We start from the raw sequence: 23,469 nt of genomic DNA on the forward strand, positions 1-23,469 counted from the left end.
CTGGAGGCTCGTGATGTCACGGCCATGCCCCCTCAATGCAAGTCTATGGGAGGGGGCGTGACGTCACGGCTGTCACGCCACCTCCCATAGACTTGCATTGAGGGGGCATGGCGTCACGAGCCTCCACCCCGCATTGCCGGAGAGCGGGGGTCCCCAACGTCAGGACTCCCACAATCAGACATCTTATCCCCTATCCTTTGGATAGGAGATAAGATGTCTAGGGGCGGAGTACCCCTTTAATGCTTTATCGGATGCTATACCTACGGAGAGTGGTTATTACAATACCGGTGGACATCACCGCACGGGCTTTGCGCTGTGTGCATGAGGCGGGTGTGTACTGCTCTGGATAGTAATATGTAGCCCTATATGACATCCTGCTTCACTTACCTGCTGTATGGAGTACAGCTTGATCCCCGAGCTCCGGTCCCATATACTGATGACATCATCCAGGCCGCTGCTGATGACGTAGGACGCCGTGCACAACAGAGAGGTGATGTCTCCTCGATGTCCGTGCATGTAACCGACGCGACTCCCAGTGAGGACGTCCCATAAACAGATGGCTCCATCCTGCCCCCCACTGGCCAGGACCATGGTCTGCAGGCAGAAATAAAGTCAAGTCAGTACTGAGCCTGCAGGGTCGATGAAGAGGTTAAAGGGGTACTCCGGTGGAAAACATTTTTTTTAAATCAACTGGTGTCAGAAAGTTAAACAGATTTGTAAATTACTTCTATTAAAAAATCTTTATCCTTCCAGTACTTATCAGCTACTGTATGCTCCAGAGGAAGCGCTTTTCTTTTTGAATTCCTTTCCAGTCTGACCACAGTGCTCTCTGCCGACACCTCTGTCCATGTCAGGAACTCTCCAGAGCAGGAGAAAATCCTCATGGAAAACCTCTCCTGCTCTGGACAGTTCCTAAGATGGACAGAGGTGTCAGCAGAGAGCACTGCGGTCAGACAGAAAAGAAATAAAAAAATAATAATAATTTCCTCTGTAGTATACAGCAGCTGATAAGTACTGGAAGGATTAAGTTTTTTTTAATTGAAGTAATTCACAAATCTGTTTAACTTTCTGACACCAGTTGATTGTTTTCCATTGGAGTACCCCTTTAACATGTCCAGAACTGCGGCCTCTTCCCTCACCTGGTCTATATAGATGGCGGTGATCCCTCCTGAGTGACCCTGCAGTGTGAACAAGCAGCAAGCGTCCTCCAAGCGGTACACCTACGGAGAGAGAAGACGCCGTATTACAGCACACAGGTAACTTTACAACTCCCCTAATATGGAGAGAACACTGATACACTGTAGCGAACCTGCATCTATGTCAGCAAAAATTCATCAGAAGGTTTCCATTCACTGACAGCAAGCATAAGACTTACACAGGGTTTAAAGGGGTACTACACTTGCCAGCATTTGGAACATTTAGTTCCGACCACTGTGTGCTTGCTGCGGGGGTCGGCCGCGCCCCCTTGTGACGTCACCCCACGCCCCCTCAATGCAAGTCTATGGGAGGGGGCTTCACGCCCCTCCCATAGACTTGCATTGAGGGGGCGTGGTGTGACATCACTAGGGGGCGTGGCCGACCCCTGCAACATGCACACAGCGGTCGGAACTAAATGTTCCAAATGCTGGCCAGTGGAGTACCCCTTTAAAACACTATCAGTTCAATGTTACAAACGTCATGATAAAGCTGCAGTTCCTGTAATGTACACTACAAGTCTCATCATGCCCTGCCCAACACCCCTTCATAATGTGCAAGGTAAAAAGTTTATTTTTAATTGAATGATGAACTGATGAAAGCTCCTCTGCTTGCAGTCACTGAATGGCATTGCCTTAGTGCATTGTTTCCCAACCAGGGGGCCTCCAGCTGTTGCAAAACTACAACTCTCAGCATGTCCGGACAGCCTTAGCGCAGTGTTTCTCAATCAGGGTGCCTCCAGCTGTTGCAAAACTACAACTCTCAGCATGACCGGACAGCATTAGCGCAGTGTTTCTCAATCAGGGAGCCTCCAGCTGTTGCAAAACTACAACTCCCAACATGCCCGGATAGCTTTAATGCAGTGTTTCTCAATCAAGGTGCCCTCAGCTGTTTAAAAACTACAACTCCCAGCATGCCTGGACAGCCTTTGAATGGAAATTGTTGTTTTGCAACAGCTGGAGGCACCCCAATTGGGAAACACTGCCTTAATGTGATGATACAGTTCTCGCATGACCAGGACAAATGGAAATATACTTTTCCAGTCATAAACAGCAAGCAGAGATCTTGAAAACTAAGGAAAAATGCTGAACTTTTTACTACATAATGATGAGACTGGATCCAGAATATAAAGAACATGGCGGTGACGGTACTGACCCTCAGGGTGTGGTCCTGACTGCCGGTGACCAGGCGCCCGGCCGCTGCCTTTAACACTGTAATCGGCTTCTGGTGGGCGCAGGCTACAGTTTGCGTCATCTGACAGCGGATGATGTCATCGCTGGAGTAGAGCGGAGAGCTGGGCACGGCGCCGCGGGTAGACGTTCCTGACAAGAACAAATAAATCAGACAGAAGCCAAGATGGCAGCAGAACAATGGAGAAGACAAATGACAGGCGCTGACCTCTGAACTGTAACTGACTGGAGGATTTCTGGGAATCCAGACAGAATAAATCCAGGGAGCCATTGAGCCGAGCGGCTACAATCCTAGAAGATGGAAGCGTAAGTTCAATTCCCATCACTGTACACAGGGGGCGCCGCACCTTCAGGAGGAAAGACATACCTGTGATTCAAGAAGACGAGCGCTGTGATTCCGCTCTGACCGTCACCGTTACTGCAGCGCAGAACCCCTTCTATAGCGTCCCAGACCTAGAGAGGGAAAATAATAACAGAGTATGACCACAGGGGGGCAGCACTGTCTGCAAGTTACACTGATAGCACTATGGATCAGCCATACAGGACAACGATAACATCATAAGCCCCGGCCTGGGGTCAATGAACCTTTATGGGGTACAGCAGGGGGCACTGAACCTTCATGGGGTACAGCAGGGGTCAATGAACCTTTATGGGGTACAGCAGGGGGCACTGAACCTTCATGGGGTACAGCAGGGGGCACTGAACCTTTATGGGGTACAGCAGGGGGCACTGAACCTTCATGGGGTACAGCAGGGGGCACTGAACCTTTATGGGGTGCAGCAGGGGGCACTGAACCTTTATGGGGTGCAGCAGGGGGCACTAAACCTTCATGGGGTACAGCAGGGGGTCAATGAACCTTTATGGGGTACAGCAGGGGGTCAATGAACCTTTATGGGGTACAGCAGGGGGCATTGATCCTTAGTAGGATGGCGCTGCAGAACATCTATGGGGTACATCGGGGGGCACTAAACCTCTATAGGGTGTATCAGGGGGCACTGAACCTTTATGGAGTATTTCAGGGGGCACTGAACCCCTGTGGGGTGCAACAGGGGGCACTAAACCTCTATGTGGTGCAGCAATCTCTATGGGGTTTAAGCAAGGGGCACTGAACCTTTATGGGGTACAGCAGGGGGCACTGAACCTTTATGGGGAACAGCAGGGGGCACTGAACCTTTATGGGGAGCAGCAGAGGGCACTTAACCTTTATGGGGTGCAGCAGGGGGCACTGAACCTTTATGGGGAGCAGCCGGGGGCACTGAACCTTTATGGGGTGCAGCAGGGGGCACTGAACCTTTATGGGGAGCAGCAGGGGGCACTGAACCTTTATGGGGTGCAGCCGGGGTCACTGAACCTTTATGGGGTGCAGCAGGGGGCACTGAACCTTTATGGGGTACAGCAGGGGGCACTGAACCTTTATGGGGAACAGCAGGGGCCCTGCACCTTTATGGGGAACAGCAGGGGCCCTGCACCTTTATGGGGTACAGCAGGGGCACTGCACCTTTATGGGGTACAGCAGGGGGCGCTGCACCTTCATGGGGTACAGCAGGGGGCGCTGAACCTTCATGGGGAACAGCAGGGGGCACTGAACCTTTATGGGGAGCAGCCGGGGGCACTGAACCTTTATGGGGTGCAGCAGGGGGCACTGAACCTTTATGGGGAGCAGCCGGGGGCACTGAACCTTTATGGGGTGCAGCCGGGGGCACTGACCCTTCATGGGGTACAGCAGGGGGCACTGCACCTTCATGGGGTACAGCAGGGGGCACTGCACCTTCATGGGGTACAGCAGGGGGCACTGAACCTTTATGGGGAACAGCAGGGGGCACTGAACCTTTATGGGGAGCAGCAGGGGGCACTGAACCTTTATGGGGTGCAGCCGGGGGCACTGAACCTTTATGGGGTGCAGCCGGGGGCACTGAACCTTTATGGGGAACAGCAGGGGGCACTGAACCTTTATGGGGAACAGCAGGGGGCACTGAACCTTTATGGGGAACAGCAGGGGGCACTGAACCTTTATGGGGAGCAGCAGGGGGCACTGAACCTTTATGGGGTGCAGCCGGGGGCACTGAACCTTTATGGGGAGCAGCCGGGGGCACTGAACCTTTATGGGGAGCAGCCGGGGGCACTGAACCTTTATGGGGAGCAGCCGGGGGCACTGAACCTTTATGGGGTGCATCAGGGGGCACTGAACCTTCATGGGGTACAGCCGGGGGCACTGAACCTTCATGGGGAGCAGCAGGGGGCACTGAACCTTTATGGGGTGCAGCCGGGGGCACTGAACCTTTATGGGGTGCAGCCGGGGGCACTGAACCTTTATGGGGAACAGCAGGGGGCACTGAACCTTTATGGGGAACAGCAGGGGGCACTGAACCTTTATGGGGAACAGCAGGGGGCACTGAACCTTTATGGGGAGCAGCAGGGGGCACTGAACCTTTATGGGGTGCAGCCGGGGGCACTGAACCTTTATGGGGAGCAGCCGGGGGCACTGAACCTTTATGGGGAGCAGCCGGGGGCACTGAACCTTTATGGGGAGCAGCCGGGGGCACTGAACCTTTATGGGGAGCAGCCAGGGGCACTGAACCTTTATGGGGTGCAGCAGGGGGCACTGAACCTTTATGGGGAACAGCCGGGGGCACTGAACCTTTATGGGGAACAGCAGGGGGCACTGAACCTTTATGGGGAACAGCAGGGGGCACTGAACCTTTATGGGGAACAGCAGGGGGCACTGAACCTTTATGGGGAACAGCAGGGGGCACTGAACCTTTATGAGTGCAGCAGGGGGCGCTGAACCTTTATGGGGAGCAGCAGGGGGCGCTGAACCTTTATGGGGTGCAGCAGGGGGCACTGAACCTTTATGGGGTGCAGCCGGGGGCACTGAACCTTTATGGGGTGCAGCTGGGGGCACTGAACCTTCATGGGGTGCAGCCGGGGGCACTGAACCTTCATGGGGTACAGCCGGGGGCACTGAACCTTTATGGGGAGCAGCAGGGGGCACTGAACCTTTATGGGGTGCAGCAGGAGGCACTGAACCTTTATGGGGAACAGCAGGGGGCACTGAACCTTTATGGGGAACAGCAGGGGGCACTGAACCTTTATGGGGAACAGCAGGGGGCACTGAACCTTTATGGGGAGCAGCAGGGGGCACTGAACCTTTATGGGGTGCAGCCGGAGGCACTGAACCTTTATGGGGAACAGCAGGGGGCACTGAATCTTTATGGGGAACAGCAGGGGGCACTGAACCTTTATGGGGTGCAGCCGGGGGCACTGAACCTTTATGGGGAGCAGCAGGGGGCACTGAACCTTTATGGGGTGCAGCCGGGGGGCACTGAACCTTTATGGGGTGCAGCAGGGGGCACTGAACCTTTATGGGGTGCAGCCGGGGGCACTGAACCTTTATGGGGTGCAGCCGGGGGCACTGAACCTTTATGGGGTGCAGCCGGGGGCACTGAACCTTTATGGGGTGCAGCCGGGGGGCACTGAACCTTTATGGGGTGCAGCAGGGGGCACTGAACCTTTATGGGGAACAGCAGGGGGCACTGAACCTTTATGGGGTGCAGCCGGGGGCACTGAACCTTTATGGGGAGCAGCCGGGGGCACTGAACCTTTATGGGGAGCAGCCGGGGGGCACTGAACCTTTATGGGGAGCAGCCGGGGGGCACTGAACCTTTATGGGGAGCAGCCGGGGGGCACTGAACCTTTATGGGGTGCATCAGGGGGCACTGAACCTTTATGGGGTGCAGCCGGGGGGCACTGAACCTTTATGGGGTGCAGCCGGGGGGCACTGAACCTTTATGGGGTGCAGCCGGGGGGCACTGAACCTTTATGGGGTGCATCAGGGGGCACTGAACCTTTATGGGTTGCAGCCGGGGGCACTGAACCTTTATGGGGTGCAGCAGGGGTCACTGAACCTTTATGGGGAACAGCGGGGGTCACTGAACCTTTATGGGGTACAGCAGGGGTCACTGAACCTTCATGGGGTGCAGCAGGGGTCACTGAACCTTCATGGGGTGCAGCCGGGGGCACTGAACCTTTATGGAATCAAAAACCATTTGCCCAGTGTATGGGGGAGATTTATCAAAACCTGTCCAAAAGAAACATTGCTGAGTTGCCCATAGCAACCAATCAGATTACTTCTTTCATTTTTAACAAGGCCCCTGCAAAATGAAAGCAGCGCTCTGATTGGTTGCTATGGGCAACTGGGCAACTCTTCCTCTGGACAGGTTTTGATCAATCTTCCCTTATGTGTCTAAATATATATAACAATATATAATCCTCTGAACCATCACAATGCATCCACCTATCTCCGCACAGGTCGGCCCGTATACCTCTAGTTTCCCGTTACTCCTCCCGGCTACAATGAGGTTTCCCTGAAGTCCTAAACTCCACACCGAGCTGTCCAAATCTTCTGCCCAACCAGAAACCGGGGAAGACGTCCCATTACAGAACACCAGCTCCTCAGCAGAGCTCTTCCTCCTCAAGGAAGCGCAGCCGCCGCCGCCATCGGACCGACTCCCAGGTGAGCGGCTCCGGGACAGAATCTGCTGGCAGTGTCCATAGGGAGCGGGAGAGAAGACTGGAGAATAACTGCAGGACGGTCCCTGCTCCTCATAGACGCGCTGCACCAGACTGCTGAAGTCATAGCCGCCGCATTCCACCTCCTGCTTCACCTCCGGCTGCCGCCCGCCCTCCGGCTCCTCCGGCTTCTCCTGCTCGCAGAAGTTGGTATCAATCAGACTGGACAGATCGGGCTGGTCGTAGAAGAGCGGCGGCTGAGAGGGGAGGATGCGTCTCTTCAGGTGACCGTTCTCCAGGGAGTCCTCCGGGTTGTATTTACAGTCAGAGAACTGATCCCAGGTGTCCTGGTACTCGAAGATCCCGCTGCTCTCCCTGCGGAGCCTGGAACGCGAGAGAGGACACAGATTTACTAATTTACTGCTTGTATCATTGTACGACATGATCCTAATGGTCAATGATCTCCTGCTGAGCAGTGTAAAGTATGGAGGATAAGACAGTACAGCAATGTAAAGTATGGAGGATAAGACAGTACAGCAATGTAAAGTATGGGGGATAAGACAGTACAGCAGTGTAAAGTATGGAGGATAAGACAGTACAGCAGTGTAAAGTATGGAGGATAAGACAGTACAGCAGTGTAAAGTATGGGGGATAAGACACTACAGCAGTGTAAAGTATGGAGGATAAGACAGTACAGCAGTGTAAAGTATGGGGGATAAGGCAGTACAGCAGTGTAAAGTATGGAGGATAAGACAGTACAGCAGTGTAAAGTATGGGGGATAAGACAGTACAGCAGTGTAAAGTATGGAGGATAAGACAGTACAGCAGTGTAAAGTATGGGGGATAAGACAGTACAGCAGTGTAAAGTATGGAGGATAAGACAGTAAAGCAGTGTAAAGTATGGAGGATAAGACAGTACAGTGGTGTAAAGTATGGAGGATAAGACAGTAAAGCAGTGTAAAGTATGGGGGATAAGACAGTAAAGCAGTGTAAAGTATGGGGGATAAGACAGTACAGTGGTGTAAAGTATGGAGGATAAGACACTACAGCAGTGTAAAGTATGGAGGATAAGACAGTACAGCAGTGTAAAGTATGGGGGATAAGACAGTACAGCAGTGTAAAGTATGGAGGATAAGACAGTACAGCAGTGTAAAGTATGGGGGATAAGACAGTACAGCAGTGTAAAGTATGGAGGATAAGACAGTAAAGCAGTGTAAAGTATGGAGGATAAGACAGTACAGTGGTGTAAAGTATGGAGGATAAGACAGTAAAGCAGTGTAAAGTATGGGGGATAAGACAGTAAAGCAGTGTAAAGTATGGGGGATAAGACAGTACAGTGGTGTAAAGTATGGAGGATAAGACAGTAAAGCAGTGTAAAGTATGGGGGATAAGACAGTAAAGCAGTGTAAAGTATGGGGGATAAGACAGTACAGCAGTGTAAAGTATGGAGGATAAGACAGTACAGCAATGTAAAGTATGGAGGATAAGACAGTACAGCAGTGTAAAGTATGGAGGATAAGACAGTACAGCAATGTAAAGTATGGAGGATAAGACAGTACAGCAGTGTAAAGTATGAGGGATAAGACAGTACAGCAGTGTAAAGTATGGGGGATAAGACAGTACAGCAGTGTAAAGTATGAGGGATAAGACAGTACAGCAGTGTAAAGTATGGGGGATAAGACAGTACAGCAGTGTAAAGTATGGGGGATAAGACAGTACAGCAGTGTAAAGTATGGGGGATAAGACAGTACAGCAGTGTAAAGTATGAGGGATAAGACAGTACAGCAGTGTAAAGTATGAGGGATAAGACAGTACAGCAGTGTAAAGTATGGAGGATAAGACAGTACAGCAGTGTAAAGTATGAGGGATAAGACAGTACAGCAGTGTAAAGTATGAGGGATAAGACAGTACAGCAGTGTAAAGTATGAGGGATAAGACAGTACAGCAGTGTAAAGTATGGGGGATAAGACAGTACAGCAGTGTAAAGTATGGGGGATAAGACAGTACAGCAGTGTAAAGTATGGAGGATAAGACAGTACAGCAGTGTATTGAGGATAAGACAGTACAGCAGTGTAAAGTATGGAGGATAAGACAGTACAGCAGTGTAAAGTATGGAGGATAAGACAGTACAGCAGTGTAAAGTATGGAGGATAAGACAGTACAGCAGTGTAAAGTATGGGGGATAAGACAGTACAGCAGTGTAAAGTATGGAGGATAAGACAGTACAGCAGTGTAAAGTATGGAGGATAAGACAGTACAGCAGTCTAAAGTATGGAGGATAAGACAGTACAGCAGTGTAAAGTATGGAGGATAAGACAGTACAGCAGTGTAAAGTATGGAGGATAAGACAGTACAGCAGTGTAAAGTATGGGGGATAAGACAGTACAGCAGTGTAAAATATGGGGGATAAGAAAGTACAGCAGTGTAAAGTATGGAAGATAAGACAGTACAGCAGTGTAAAGTATGGGGGATAAGACAGTACAGCAGTGTAAAGTATGGGGGATAAGACAGTACAGCAGTGTAAAGTATGGGGGATAAGACAGTACAGCAGTGTAAAGTATGGGGGATAAGACAGTACAGCAGTGTAAAGTATGGGGGATAAGACAGTACAGCAGTGTAAAGTATGGAGGATAAGACAGTACAGCAGTGTAAAGTATGGGGGATAAGACAGTACAGCAGTGTAAAGTATGGAGGATAAGACAGTACAGCAGTGTAAAGTATGGAGGATAAGACAGTACAGCAGTGTAAAGTATGGAGGATAAGACAGTACAGCAGTGTAAAGTATGGGAGATAAGACAGTACAGCAGTGTAAAGTATGGAGGATAAGACAGTACAGCAGTGTATGGAGGATAAGACAGTACAGCAGTGTAAAGTATGGGGGATAAGACAGTACAGCAGTGTAAAGTATGGGGGATAAGACAGTACAGCAGTGTAAAGTATGGGGGATAAGACAGTACAGCAGTGTAAAGTATGGAGGATAAGAAAGTACAGCAGTGTAAAGTATGGAGGATAAGACAGTACAGCAGTGTATGGAGGATAAGACAGTACAGCAGTGTAAAGTATGGGGGATAAGACAGTACAGCAGTGTAAAGTATGGGGGATAAGACAGTACAGCAGTGTAAAGTATGGGGGATAAGACAGTACAGCAGTGTAAAGTATGGGGGATAATACAGTACAGCAGTGTAAAGTATGGGGGATAAGAGTACAGCAGTGTAAAGTATGGGGGATAAGACAGTACAGCAGTGTAAAGTATGGGGGATAAGACAGTACAGCAGTGTAAAGTATGGGGGATAAGACAGTACAGCAGTGTAAAGTATGGAGTATAAGACAGTACAGCAGTGTAAAGTATGGAGGATAAGACAGTACAGCAGTGTAAAGTATGGGGGATAATACAGTACAGCAGTGTAAAGTATGGGGGATAAGACAGTACAGCAGTGTAAAGTATGGGGGATAAGACAGTACAGCAGTGTAAAGTATGGGGGATAATACAGTACAGCAGTGTAAAGTATGGGGGATAAGACAGTACAGCAGTGTAAAGTATGGGGGATAAGACAGTACAGCAGTGTAAAGTATGGGGGATAAGACAGTACAGCAGTGTAAAGTATGGAGGATAATACAGTACAGCAGTGTAAAGTATGGGGGATAATACAGTACAGCAGTGTAAAGTATGGGGGATAAGACAGTACAGCAGTGTAAAGTATGGGGGATAAGACAGTACAGCAGTGTAAAGTATGGAGGATAAGACAGTACAGCAGTGTAAAGTATGGAGGATAATACAGTACAGCAGTGTAAAGTATGGGGGATAATACAGTACAGCAGTGTAAAGTATGGGGGATAAGACAGTACAGCAGTGTAAAGTATGGGGGATAAGACAGTACAGCAGTGTAAAGTATGAGGGATAAGACAGTACAGCAGCGTAAAGTATGGAGGATAAGACAGTACAGCAGTGTGAAGTATGGGGGATAATACAGTACAGCAGTGTAAAGTATGGAGGATAAGACAGTACAGCAGTGTAAAGTATGGGGGATAAGACAGTACAGCAGTGTAAAGTATGGAGGATAAGACAGTACAGCAGTGTAAAGTATGGAGGATAAGACAGTACAGCAGTGTAAAGTATGGAGGATAAGACAGTACAGCAGTGTGAAGTATGGGGGATAAGACAGTACAGCAGTGTAAAGTATGGAGGATAAGACAGTACAGCAGTGTGAAGTATGGGGGATAATACAGTACAGCAGTGTAAAGTATGGGGGGTAATACAGTACAGCAGTGTAAAGTATGGGGGATAAGACAGTACAGCAGTGTAAAGTATGGGGGATAATACAGTACAGCAGTGTAAAGTATGGGGGATAAGACAGTACAGCAGTGTAAAGTATGGGGGATAAGACAGTACAGCAGTGTAAAGTATGGAGGATAAGACAGTACAGCAGTGTAAAGTATGGGGGATAAGACAGTACAGCAGTGTAAAGTATGGGGGATAAGACAGTACAGCAGTGTAAAGTATGGGGGATAAGACAGTAGAGCAGTGTAAAGTATGGGGGATAAGACACTACAGCAGTGTAAAGTATGGAGGATAAGACAGTACAGCAGTGTAAAGTATGGAGGATAAGACAGTACAGCAGTGTAAAGTATGGGGGATAAGACAGTACAGCAGTGTAAAGTATGGAAGATAAGACAGTACAGCAGTGTAAAGTATGGGGGATAAGACAGTACAGCAGTGTAAAGTATGGGGGATAATACAGTACAGCAGTGTAAAGTATGGGGGATAAGACAGTACAGCAGTGTAAAGTATGGAGGATAAGACAGTACAGCAGTGTAAAGTATGGGGGATAAGACAGTACAGCAGTGTAAAGTATGGGGGATAAGACAGTACAGCAGTGTAAAGTATGGAAGATAAGACAGTACAGCAATGTAAAGTATGGGGGATAAGACAGTACAGCAGTGTAAAGTATGGGGGATAAGACAGTACAGCAGTGTATAGTATGGAGGATAAGACAGTACAGCAGTGTAAAGTATGGAGGATAAGACAGTACAGCAGTGTATAGTATGGAGGATAAGACAGTACAGCAGTGTAAAGTATGGAGGATAAGACAGTACAGCAGTGTAAAGTATGGAGGATAAGACAGTACAGCAGTGTAAAGTATGGAAGATAAGACAGTACAGCAGTGTAAAGTATGGGGGATAAGACAGTACAGCAGTGTAAAGTATGGAGGATAAGACAGTACAGCAGTGTAAAGTATGGGGGATAAGACAGTACAGCAGTGTAAAGTATGGAAGATAAGACAGTACAGCAGTGTAAAGTATGGGGGATAAGACAGTACAGCAGTGTAAAGTATGGAGGATAAGACAGTACAGCAGTGAAAAGTATGGGGGATAAGACAGTACAGCAGTGTAAAGTATGGGGGATATGGAAGTGCAGTAGCCTAAGCCTCTAATGCAGTGTTCCCCCAATCTGCGGCTCTGGAGCTGTTACCGCACGCACTACAACTCCCAGCAAGTCTTACAGTTCCTATCAGCAGCTGGATGGACTCCAGTGATTGGGGCCGGGTTCCCATTTATGGAAGAAAAGTGGCTGCTCACACACTCATCCATTTTAAGCTGCGGTCTCCAAAACTGTGGCCCTCCAGATGTTGCAAAATGACAACTCCTAGCATGCCAAGACAGCCAACAGTTGGAGAGCCATGTGTTGAGAGATCATTGCCCCAGAGCACTCTTTCCTAACTAGGGTGCCTCCAGCTGTTTCAAAATTACAATTCCCAGCATGACAGGACTGCCAACTACTGTCCTGACATGCTGGGAGTTGTAGTTTTGTAACAGCTGGAGGTCCGCAGTTTTGGAGACTGCAGCTTAAAATGGATGAGTGTGTGAGCAGCCACTTCTCTTCCATAAATGGGAACCCGGCCCCAATCCCTGGAGTCCATCCGGCTGCTGATAGGAACTGTAAGACTTGCTGGGAGTTGTAGTTTTGTAACAGCTGGAGGTCCACAGTTTGGATGGGGTATTGCAGCTCATTTCCACTGAAGTGAATGAAAACAAGTTGTAATACCACATACAACCTGAGAACAGGTGTGGTGCTGTTTTTCTATGCCGGGATAACCCCATGCCCGGCATCTGGAATAAGAGATAAGGCCGGTCCTAGCCATTTAACCCCTTGTATGCACACGTTGCCCCCGTGACATTATTTTTGTTGTTTTCTTACCCCTGTTTGGGTATGACATTGAGGCAGTCTCCAGTCTGAGCGTCCCACACGCGGATCTGACCGGCCAGACAGCAGCTGACTAATAACATCCCGTCACTGGCGAGACACTCAATGTCCTGCGAGACCGCAAAGGGGGAAAAAAGATAAAACAACAACAAAGAACTGTAGGCGACAAACATCCAATGATAGGACTGTACACGCACCATCAGGTGACCTCTCAGCACCAGGGGCACGATCTCCGTTTCGGGGGGTGAGTACCCATAGTCGTCACAGGGCAGGTCACCTCTCTTCCGCCGGCTGTGAGACAGACCGTTCTGTCCGTAGTTTTTGGGGCACAACAGTCGGTAGAGACAGAAGAAAAGTAAAACCAACAAGATTCCGGAGGCCAAACCCAGCGCCCCGACTCTGTAAAGACAGAAAAGATGGCGGCGTCACTGCAGGGGGGATACCAGGGGGCACAGAGGATTAAGGGGGGGGGGGGGGCTTTTGTTTTTAAAGCAGTGTTTCCGGTTGCAAAACTACAATTCCCAGCATGCCCGGACAGCCAACTGTTGTAGAACTACAACTCCCAGCATGCCTGGACAGCCAACTGTTGCAAAACTACAATTCCCAGCATGCCCGGACAGCCAACTGTTGTAGAACTACAACTCCCAGCATGCCCCGACAGCCAACTGTTGTAGAACTACAACTCCCAGCATGCCAGGGCAGCCAACTGTTGCAAAACTACAGCTTCCAGCATGCCAATAAATTTAACTGTTGCAAAAACTACAACTCCCAGCATGCCCGGAACCACAACAGTTGCAAAACTACAACTCCCAGCATGCCCGGACAGCCAACAATTGTAAAACTACAACTCGCAGCATGCCCAGACAGCCAACTGTAGCAAAACTACAACTCCCAGCATGCCCAGACAGCCAACTGTTGCAAAACTACAACTCCCAGCATTCCTGGACAGCCAACAATTGCAAAACTACAACTCCCAGTATGCCCGGACAGCCAACAATTGCAGAACTACAAATCCCAGCATGCCCGGACAGCCAACAATTGCAAAACTACAACTCCCAGCATGCCCGGACAGCCAACAATTGTAAAACTACAACTCCCAGCATGCCCAGACAGCCAACTGTTGCAAAACTACAACTCCCAGCATGCCCGGACAGCCAACTGTTGCAAAACTACAACTCCCAGCATGCCCAGACAGCCAACAATTGCAAAACTACAACTCCCAGCATGCCCGGACAGCCGTTGGCTGTCCTGGCATGCTGAGAGTTGTAGTTTTGCTACAGCTGGAGGCACCCTGGTTAGGGAACCCTGCTCTATAGACTCTTACTTGTATAAGGTGACATCCACGGAGCTCTGGGATTTGGAGGCAGAAGGAGCAGCTTTGGTTTCCTCCGGGCGTCCATCTTGCTGGGGTTGAAATATCTGAGAGTGCTGGACCTCATGGGGGTGCCGGGCCTCCGAAACCTCCTCCGGGGTCAGGTACAGAGTGATGGGGATCATGGGTAAGATACTTATGTACCTAAGGCCGATACATTGTCAGGAGATGATACAGTGTACATGAAGTGATAAAACGTCACGTCGGCCATATTGCTGCACTCACCTCTTTGCCAGCGTAACGTTATAGTAGCTGAAGAGAGTCGGCCAGTGCCGGAACGAGAGTTTCCTCCAGGTTTCTTCATCTTCAGGGCCCCAAGTGACCTTTGTATAGGTCTGGTCCTCTTTGAACTCTGGTACGACGTTGCTTTGGTCCTTGCGCTGCCCCTCTGCCCAGCCGCCCCGTGAGTTTCCCTCCAATGCCCCCCTGAGGGTCTCCATCACCTCCTTGTGATCTCTCTGAGACTGGTTCTCCAGGAGCTGGGAGGAGCCGGTGGGGAGGATAGAGAGGGAGCTCTGGGGGTCGGAAGCTGGCATAACGGGCACAGGAATGGGCGGCACTACAGCGCCCCCTAGAGGGCTCTGCTCTGTGACCTGAACTGTGGTAAGGAAGGTGCGGAGGCCGGCAGGGTCTGTATACAGCAGGATGCCAATCCACACCACGGTGCCCGCCTATAGAGACCAGCACAAGTGTTACACAAGAGAACTGCCACTTCACCCCAAGATCTATACCCCCTCCCCCCACACTTACCATGATGATCCGCTGCGCCAATCGTGTCCTGGCAAAAAAGTATATGAGGCGAAGTCTTTTGGGCAGGCGCAGGTTCCGGAGGGGCTGCAGGGTGATGGTGTGGGGGGTGTTGGGGCGCAGGGCTTGCTGACGCTCGTATTTCGGTGGACGAGATAAAGGTTTGGATGGGGGCATGCAGGCCTCGGCTGGCATCCTCTTGTTCAGGTCGGCGAGCTGTAAGTGGCATTGGTGCGGGTTATAAAAACTGACAAGAATCATCACCCCCAGGGCACGTTCCCTGAACTCTCTATTACACATGACGTCACAGCGGGCACAGGGAACAGGGATACACTACACCCGGGCAGAGGGATACACTACACCCGGGCAGAGGGATAAACTACACCCGGGCACAGGGAACAGGGATACACTACACCCGGGCACAGGGATACACTACACCCGGGCAGAGGGATACACTACACCCGGGCACAGGGATACACCACACCCGGGCACAGGGATACACCACACCCGGGCAGAGGGATACACCACACCCGGGCAGAGGGATACACTACACCCGGGCAGAGGGATACACCACACCCGGGCAGAGGGATACACCACACCCGGGCACAGGGATACACCACACCCGGGCACAGGGATACACCACACCCGGGCACAGGGATACACCACACCCGGGCACAGGGATACACCACACCCGGGCACAGGGATACACCACACCCGGGCAGAGGGATACACCACACCCGGGCAGAGGGATACACCACACCCGGGCAGAGGGATACACTACACCCGGGCAGAGGGATACACCACACCCGGGCAGAGGGATACACCACACCCGGGCAGAGGGATACACCACACCCGGGCAGAGGGATACACTACACCCGGGCAGAGGGATACACTACACCCGGGCAGAGGGATACACTACACCCGGGCACAGAGATACACTACACCCGGGCACAGAGATACACTACACCCGGGCACAGAGATACACTACACCCGGGCACAGAGATACACTACACCCGGGCACAGAGATACACTACACCCGGGCACAGAGATACACTACACCTGGGCACAGGGAACAGGGATACACTACACATGGGCACAGAACACAGGGATACACTACACACGGGCAGAGGGATACAATAAACCCGGGCACAGGGAACGGGGATACACTACACCCGGGCAGAGGGATACACTACACCCGGGCAGAGGGATACACTACACCCGGGCAGAGGGATACACTACACCCGGGCAGAGGGATACACTACACCCGGGCAGAGGGATACACTACACCCGGGCAGAGGGATACACTACACCCGGGCAGAGGGATACACTACACCCGGGCAGAGGGATACACTACACCCGGGCAGAGGGATACACTACACCCGGGCAGAGGGATACACTACACCCGGGCAGAGGGATACACTACACCCGGGCAGAGGGATACACTACACCCGGGCAGAGGGATACACTACACCCGGGCAGAGGGATACACTACACCCGGGCAGAGGGATACACTACACCCGGGCAGAGGGATACACTACACCCGGGCAGAGGGATACACTACACCCGGGCAGAGGGATACACTACACCCGGGCAGAGGGATACACTACACCCGGGCAGAGGGATACACTACACCCGGGCAGAGGGATACACTACACCCGGGCAGAGGGATACACTACACCCGGGCAGAGGGATACACTACACCCGGGCAGAGGGATACAACACACCCGGGCAGAGGGATACAACACACCCGGGCAGAGGGATACAACACACCCGGGCAGAGGGATACAACACACCCGGGCAGAGGGATACACCACACCCGGGCAGAGGGATACACCACACCCGGGCAGAGGGATACACTACACCCGGGCAGAGGGATACACTACACCCGGGCAGAGGGATACACTACACCCGGGCAGAGGGATACACCACACCCGGGCAGAGGGATACACCACACCCGGGCAGAGGGATACACCACACCCGGGCAGAGGGATACACCACACCCGGGCAGAGGGATACACTACACCCGGGCAGAGGGATACACCACACCCGGGCAGAGGGATACACCACACCCGGGCAGAGGGATACACCACACCCGGGCAGAGGGATACACCACACCCGGGCAGAGGGATACACCACACCCGGGCAGAGGGATACACTACACCCGGGCAGAGGGATACACTACACCCGGGCAGAGGGATACACTACACCCGGGCAGAGGGATACACCACACCCGGGCAGAGGGATACAACACACCCGGGCAGAGGGATACACCACACCCGGGCAGAGGGATACACTACACCCGGGCAGAGGGATACACTACACCCGGGCAGAGGGATACACCACACCCGGGCACAGGGATACAATACACCCGGGCAGAGGGATACACAACACCCGGGCACAGGGATACACTACACCCGGGCACAGGGATACAATACACCCGGGCAGAGGGATACACTACACCCGGGCACAGGGATACAATACACCCGGGCAGAGGGATACAACACACACGGGCAGAGGATACACTACACCCGGGCAGAGGGATACACCACACCCGGGCAGAGGGATACACTACACCCGGGCAGAGGGATACACCACACCCGGGCAGAGGGATACACCACACCCGGGCAGAGGGATACACCACACACGGGCACAGGGATACAATACACCCGGGCACAGGGATACAATACACCCGGGCAGAGGGATACAACACACACGGGCAGAGGGATACAATACACCCGGGCACAGGGATACAACACACACGGGCAGAGGATACACTACACCCGGGCAGAGGGATATATAGTGAGGCACATTGCAGCTTTCCCACCCAAGACATTACCAAATAAAATGCCCCTCAGAAAACACTCAGGTCTTTGCTTTATCTCCAAGCACCTCGTACACTGACACCATCCATTATGTCACTGTACACAGCTGCAGTGCTGGAACTTTAACCTGCTATAAAGGAAATCCCCAAGAAGATCAAAACTCAGATTCCCTGACAGCCCCCCACAATCCCCCCAGTGACAGCCCACCACAACCCCCCGGTGACAGCCCCCCACAACCCCCCCGGTGACGGCCCACTACAATCCCCCCCCCCTCGGTGACGGCCACTACAATCCCCCCCCCCCCCCCCCGGTGACAGCCCACCACAATCCCCCCGGTGACAGCCCCCCACAATCCCCCCGGTGACAGCCCATACCTCCATTCTGCGGATATCAATGGATAAAACGGTGGTAAAGAAGAACATCTGCAGGAAGAAGTCCGATACCAATCCAACGACAGCAAAGAGGCAGAACTCCTGGGGAGAGAAGAAAGAGGGTGAGATGAGGGGCGACCGGAGAGAAGGGGGTGAGATGAGGGGCGACCGTACAGAAGGGAGTGAGATGAGGGGCGACCGGACAGAAGAGGGTGAGATGAGGGGCGACCGGAGAGAAGGGGGTGAGATGAGGGGCGACCGGAGAGAAGGGGGTGAGATGAGGGGCGACCGGAGAGAAGGGGGTGAGATGAGGGGCGACCGGAGAGAATGGGGTGAGATGAGGGGCGACCGGAGAGAAGAGGGTGAGATGAGGGGCGACCGGACAGAAGAGGGTGAGATGAGGGGCGACCGGAGAGAAGGGGGTGAGATGAGGGGCGACCGGACAGAAGAGGGTGAGATGAGGGGCGACCGGACAGAAGAGGGTGAGATGAGGGGCGACCGGACAGAAGAGGGTGAGATGAGGGGCGACCAGACAGAAGAGGGTGAGATGAGGGGCGACCAGACAGAAGAGGGTGAGATGAGGGGCGAACGGAGAGAAGGGGGTGAGATGAGGGGCGAACGGAGAGAAGGGGGTGAGATGAGGGGCGACCGGACAGAAGGGAGTGAGATGAGGGGCGACCGGAGAGAAGGGGGTGAGATGAGGGGCGACCGGAGAGAAGGGGGTGAGATGAGGGGCGACAGGAGAGAAGGGGGTGAGATGAGGGGCGACCGGAGAGAAGAGGGTGAGATGAGGGGCGACCGGAGAGAAGAGGGTGAGATGAGGGGCGACCGGACAGAAGAGGGTGAGATGAAGGGCGACCAGACAGAAGAGGGTGAGATGAGGGGCGACCGGACAGAAGGGAGTGAGATGAGGGGCGACCGGAGAGAAGAGGGTGAGATGAGGGGCGACCAGACAGAAGAGGGTGAGATGAGGGGCGACCAGACAGAAGAGGGTGAGATGAGGGGCGAACGGAGAGAAGGGGGTGAGATGAGGGGCGACCAGACAGAAGAGGGTGAGATGAGGGGCGAACGGAGAGAAGGGGGTGAGATGAGGGGCGACCGGACAGAAGGGGGTGAGATGAGGGGCGACCGGACAGAAGAGGGTGAGATGAGAGGCGACCGCCCCCTACAGTACAGGGAGGTATTACATGTTCTGTAATCTTTACCTGTATTACTGAAGTGTATGCACTGACTGGTGTCTGGTAGCGCCCCCTACAGTACAGTGAGGTATTACATGTTCTGTACACTTTACCTCTATTACTGAAGTGTATGCACTGACTGGTGTCTGGTAGCGCCCCCTACAGTACAGGGAGGTATTACATGTTCTGTACTCTTTACCTGTATTACTGAAGTGTATGCACTGACTGGTGTCTGGTATCACCCCCTACAGTACAGGGAGGTATTACATGTTCTGTACTCTTTACCTGTATTACTGAAGTGTATGCACTGACTGATGTCTGGTAGCGCCCCCTATAGTACAGGGACGTATTACATGTTCTGTACTCTTTACCTGTGCCACAGTTAGCTGCTCCTTTGGACACCAGGTGAGGGCAGCTCCATTTTTTAGGACACTGTGTACTGTACGGGACTCTGAAGAAGCTCCTGTCCTCTACATAGACAGTGATTACAGCTCCCAGCAGATCTTTATTACTTTTATATGGAAGGATTTGCTTTATCTGTATTAGTTATCTAGGTATTTTTCTTTAATTCTCACTTTTTCCTATTTTTGGATGACATTTTGGGGGCTTCAGAACCAATTACCAGGTTTCCATAGAGTTCTGGTCTCAACATACAATGGTCGTCCTGGAACCAATTAATATTGTAACTTGAGGGACCACTGAATTTAGAGAACACCCAATGACTAATCCTAACAACAATGCCTGCTGTTCCTCCTCACACCTCCAATGATAACATTCAATAAACAACGTTGTAGGAGTCACCGCCCACAGCAGTGCATTGTGGGATGCTTTGTACACCGCTTTATCAATGACAACGATCTGCGATGGTTCAGGGAGGGCAGAGGCGCGATGTCCTTCATCTGATCTGATACCATCCCGCCTCACTGAGTACACACAGACAGGAAATCCCCGGGAGGTACAATACCTACACACAGCGTCTCATGGCCGATCACCTACCTGAATAGCAGGAACCAGAGTGAAATATCCAATCAGAATAATTCCCAGCTCGGTGGCCATGTTCTTCATGATGGACCAACTCTCATTACTTAACCCTAAACATACCAGAGAGACCAAACACATTCATTAGAGCAGGATCCAGTCACTAGACCAGTGTTTCCAAACCAGGGTGCCTCCAGCTGTTTCAAAACTACAACTCCTAGCATGCCCGGACAGCCGTAGGCTGTCCGGGCATGCTGGGAGTTGTAGTTTTGCAACAGCTGGAGGCACCCTGGTTGGGAAACACTGTACTAGACCCATGTGACCAACAGGTCACTCACCTTGTGCTATGCGGAGCTTGACCTCCAGGTCCACCGGAGTGGACACAACAGATTTCGTCAGCACCAAAACATTTTCTAATCCAATGACCACAACCAGATAAGGAAAGATCTCCCTGCAAGAAGAGACATAGTAAGAATAGAAGAGAGCATTGTTGGGGGGTCCCGAGACCCCAAACAAGTAATAGAAGGTTCCTGGCTCAACAGCAGCGAACTTCAACCTGTGGCTCTCCAGCTGAACTACAACTCTCAGCATGCCCTGACAGTCTAACTGCAACAGTTAAAGGGTTACTCCGTTGAACCGGTGCCAGAACGTTCAACAGATTTGTATTGGAAAAAAAAAGAAATCTTTAACCTTCCAGTACTTTTTAGCAGCTGTATGCTACAGAGGAAATTCTTTACTTTTTGAATTTCTTTTTTGTCTTGTCCACAGTGCTCTCTGCTGACACCTCTGTCCGTGTCAGGAACTGTCCAGAGCAGCATAGGTTTGCTATGGGGATTTTCTCCTGATCTGGACAGTTCCTGATACGGGCATCAGGTGTCAGCAGAGAGCACTGTGGGCAAGACAAAAAAGAAATGTAAAAAGCAAAAGGTTCTCCTCTGTAGCATACAGCTGCTAAAAAGTACTGGAAGGATAAAGATTGTTTAATAGAAGTCATTTACAAATCTGTTTAACTTTCTGGCACCAATTGATTTAAATTTTTTTTTTTTTTTTTAAAGAGTACCCCTTTAACCCCTTAAGGACCAAGCGTTTTTCTGTTTTTGCACTTTAATTTTTTCCTAACTTTTAAAAATCATAACCCTTTCAATTTTGCACCTAAAAATCCATTATTTTTTGCGCCACAAATTCTACTTTGTAATGACATCAGTCATTTTTTTATGAAGTTTTTATCGGTACCATTTTTGTTTTGATCTGACTTTTTGATCGCTTTTTATTCCTTTTTTTATGGTATAAAAAGTGACCAAAATTACACTATTTTGGACTTTGGAATTTTTTTTGCGCGTACGCCATTGACCGTGGGTTTTAATTCATGATATATTTTTATAGGAGGAATCATTTGATTCCTCATACAAATGAATGTGGTTCTATAAAACCACATTCATCTGTGTGCTCCGCGCTCCTGATGGTCCTGGGATCCACCCCACTGGACCACCAGGGATGGGATACAGGCACCTTTAGACGCCGCTGTCCGCTATGACAGCGGAGATCTAAAGGGTTAATAGCCGGCCGCTGCAATCGCCGCATGTCAGCTATTAATGCCGGCCCCCAGCTACAGGAATCAGCTGGGGGCCGGCCGGTATAACGCAGGCTTGAGTCGGGAGCCCGCATCATACCCGATTAACGGCACATGGACGAGTATAGACCTCCATGGTTGTTAACCAGTTAAAAAGCCACAGGCTGAGGAAAGCCATCTTCTCACATGCCTAAGGTTACCTTATGTTCTACGTACCCGCCATTGAGGGTCGGCGTCAGCCCGAAGAGGGTGCACAATCCCACGGACATCAACAAGGAGCTCAGGACCGTCACTACGGCAGCCAGGGCCAGGCCCCATTTGGACTTCACCAAGTCGATCTTCCCTTTAAAGCAAAAAAATATATAAAAATGATGATGATGTGTCTCCTGTGGTGGGGGTGTAAACTTTATGTTTTAATCAGCAATAACAGTTTGCATAAGTCTATACGCCCTGGTACCATGGATACTTATGGGCAAAGAAACCGGGGACGACCAATAAGAACAAGTCCGCACAATGAAAAATAAGACTCTGAAAATCAGCTCAGATCTAAGATGCGGATTCAATGTGTTTTTTAGAATTGGACAGGAGGAGGCGCTCACTCCACCTCCAGATCAGTACTGAGTGAGGCTCATGGGGCGGGAGGTGAGGTAAGTATGCGGGCGGGTGTTTTCATTTTTTTCTGGAAAACCCTTTTATTTCCCTATGAAAAGTCAATCGGGGGGTAAATAAAACAACGCACAGTGTGAAAGCAGTAACTAGGCAATAATCTCCTGCGGTTTGCTGCTCTTAGACTAGGGCTGCACGATATGGAGAATATGTGCGATTGCGATTATGGAGGTGAATATTGCGATTTCAATATAATAAACAAAGGGTGAATTCGCCCAATTTTATGTTCAGTTTTCCCCATTTCATGTCCAATCCCCCCCCCCCATATTTCATTTCTATCCCCCGATTTCACAATACTCCAATTTCACGTCAAACCCCCTCAATTCATGTGAATCCCCCTTAATGTCACATCTCTCCCCCCCACCCCTCCATATGTCACATCTCCCCTCATTAAAGGGGTACTCCAGTGGAAACTATTATTTTTTATTTTTTTTTATCAACTGGTGCCAGAAAGTTAAACAGATTTGTAAATTACTTCTATTAAAAAATCTTAATCCTTCCAGTACTTATTAGCTGCTGAATTCTACAGAGGAAATTATTTTCTTTTTGGAACACAGAGCTCTCTGCTGACATCACAAACACAGTGTTCTCTGCTGACATCACGAACACACTGCTCTCTGCTGACATATCTGTCCATTTTAAGAACTGTCCAGAACAGGAGAAAATCCCC

The 23,469-nt window shown here is 50.9% G+C and overlaps 1 protein-coding gene across 1 annotated transcript in view; it reads right to left on the reverse strand.

Annotated features, from left to right (window-relative positions):
• Nucleotides 1-23,469, reverse strand: part of SCAP (SREBF chaperone) — a gene marked incomplete at its 5' end in the record, with an annotated part of 61,680 nt that overhangs the window by 3,569 nt on the left and 34,642 nt on the right. Inside the window, 15 exon segments of the mRNA XM_056518753.1 lie at nt 388-594; nt 1,140-1,220; nt 2,350-2,516; nt 2,593-2,675; nt 2,752-2,837; nt 6,707-7,277; nt 13,090-13,205; nt 13,293-13,494; nt 14,420-14,611; nt 14,693-15,138; nt 15,218-15,430; nt 18,411-18,509; nt 20,582-20,676; nt 20,902-21,014; nt 22,350-22,476. Of these exon segments, the coding sequence (XP_056374728.1) occupies nt 388-594; nt 1,140-1,220; nt 2,350-2,516; nt 2,593-2,675; nt 2,752-2,837; nt 6,707-7,277; nt 13,090-13,205; nt 13,293-13,494; nt 14,420-14,611; nt 14,693-15,138; nt 15,218-15,430; nt 18,411-18,509; nt 20,582-20,676; nt 20,902-21,014; nt 22,350-22,476 (2,798 nt within the window).

Source organism: Hyla sarda, chromosome 5 (assembly GCF_029499605.1).
Source record: "Hyla sarda isolate aHylSar1 chromosome 5, aHylSar1.hap1, whole genome shotgun sequence".
In the NCBI taxonomy this organism is placed as follows: Eukaryota; Metazoa; Chordata; class Amphibia; order Anura; family Hylidae; genus Hyla; species Hyla sarda.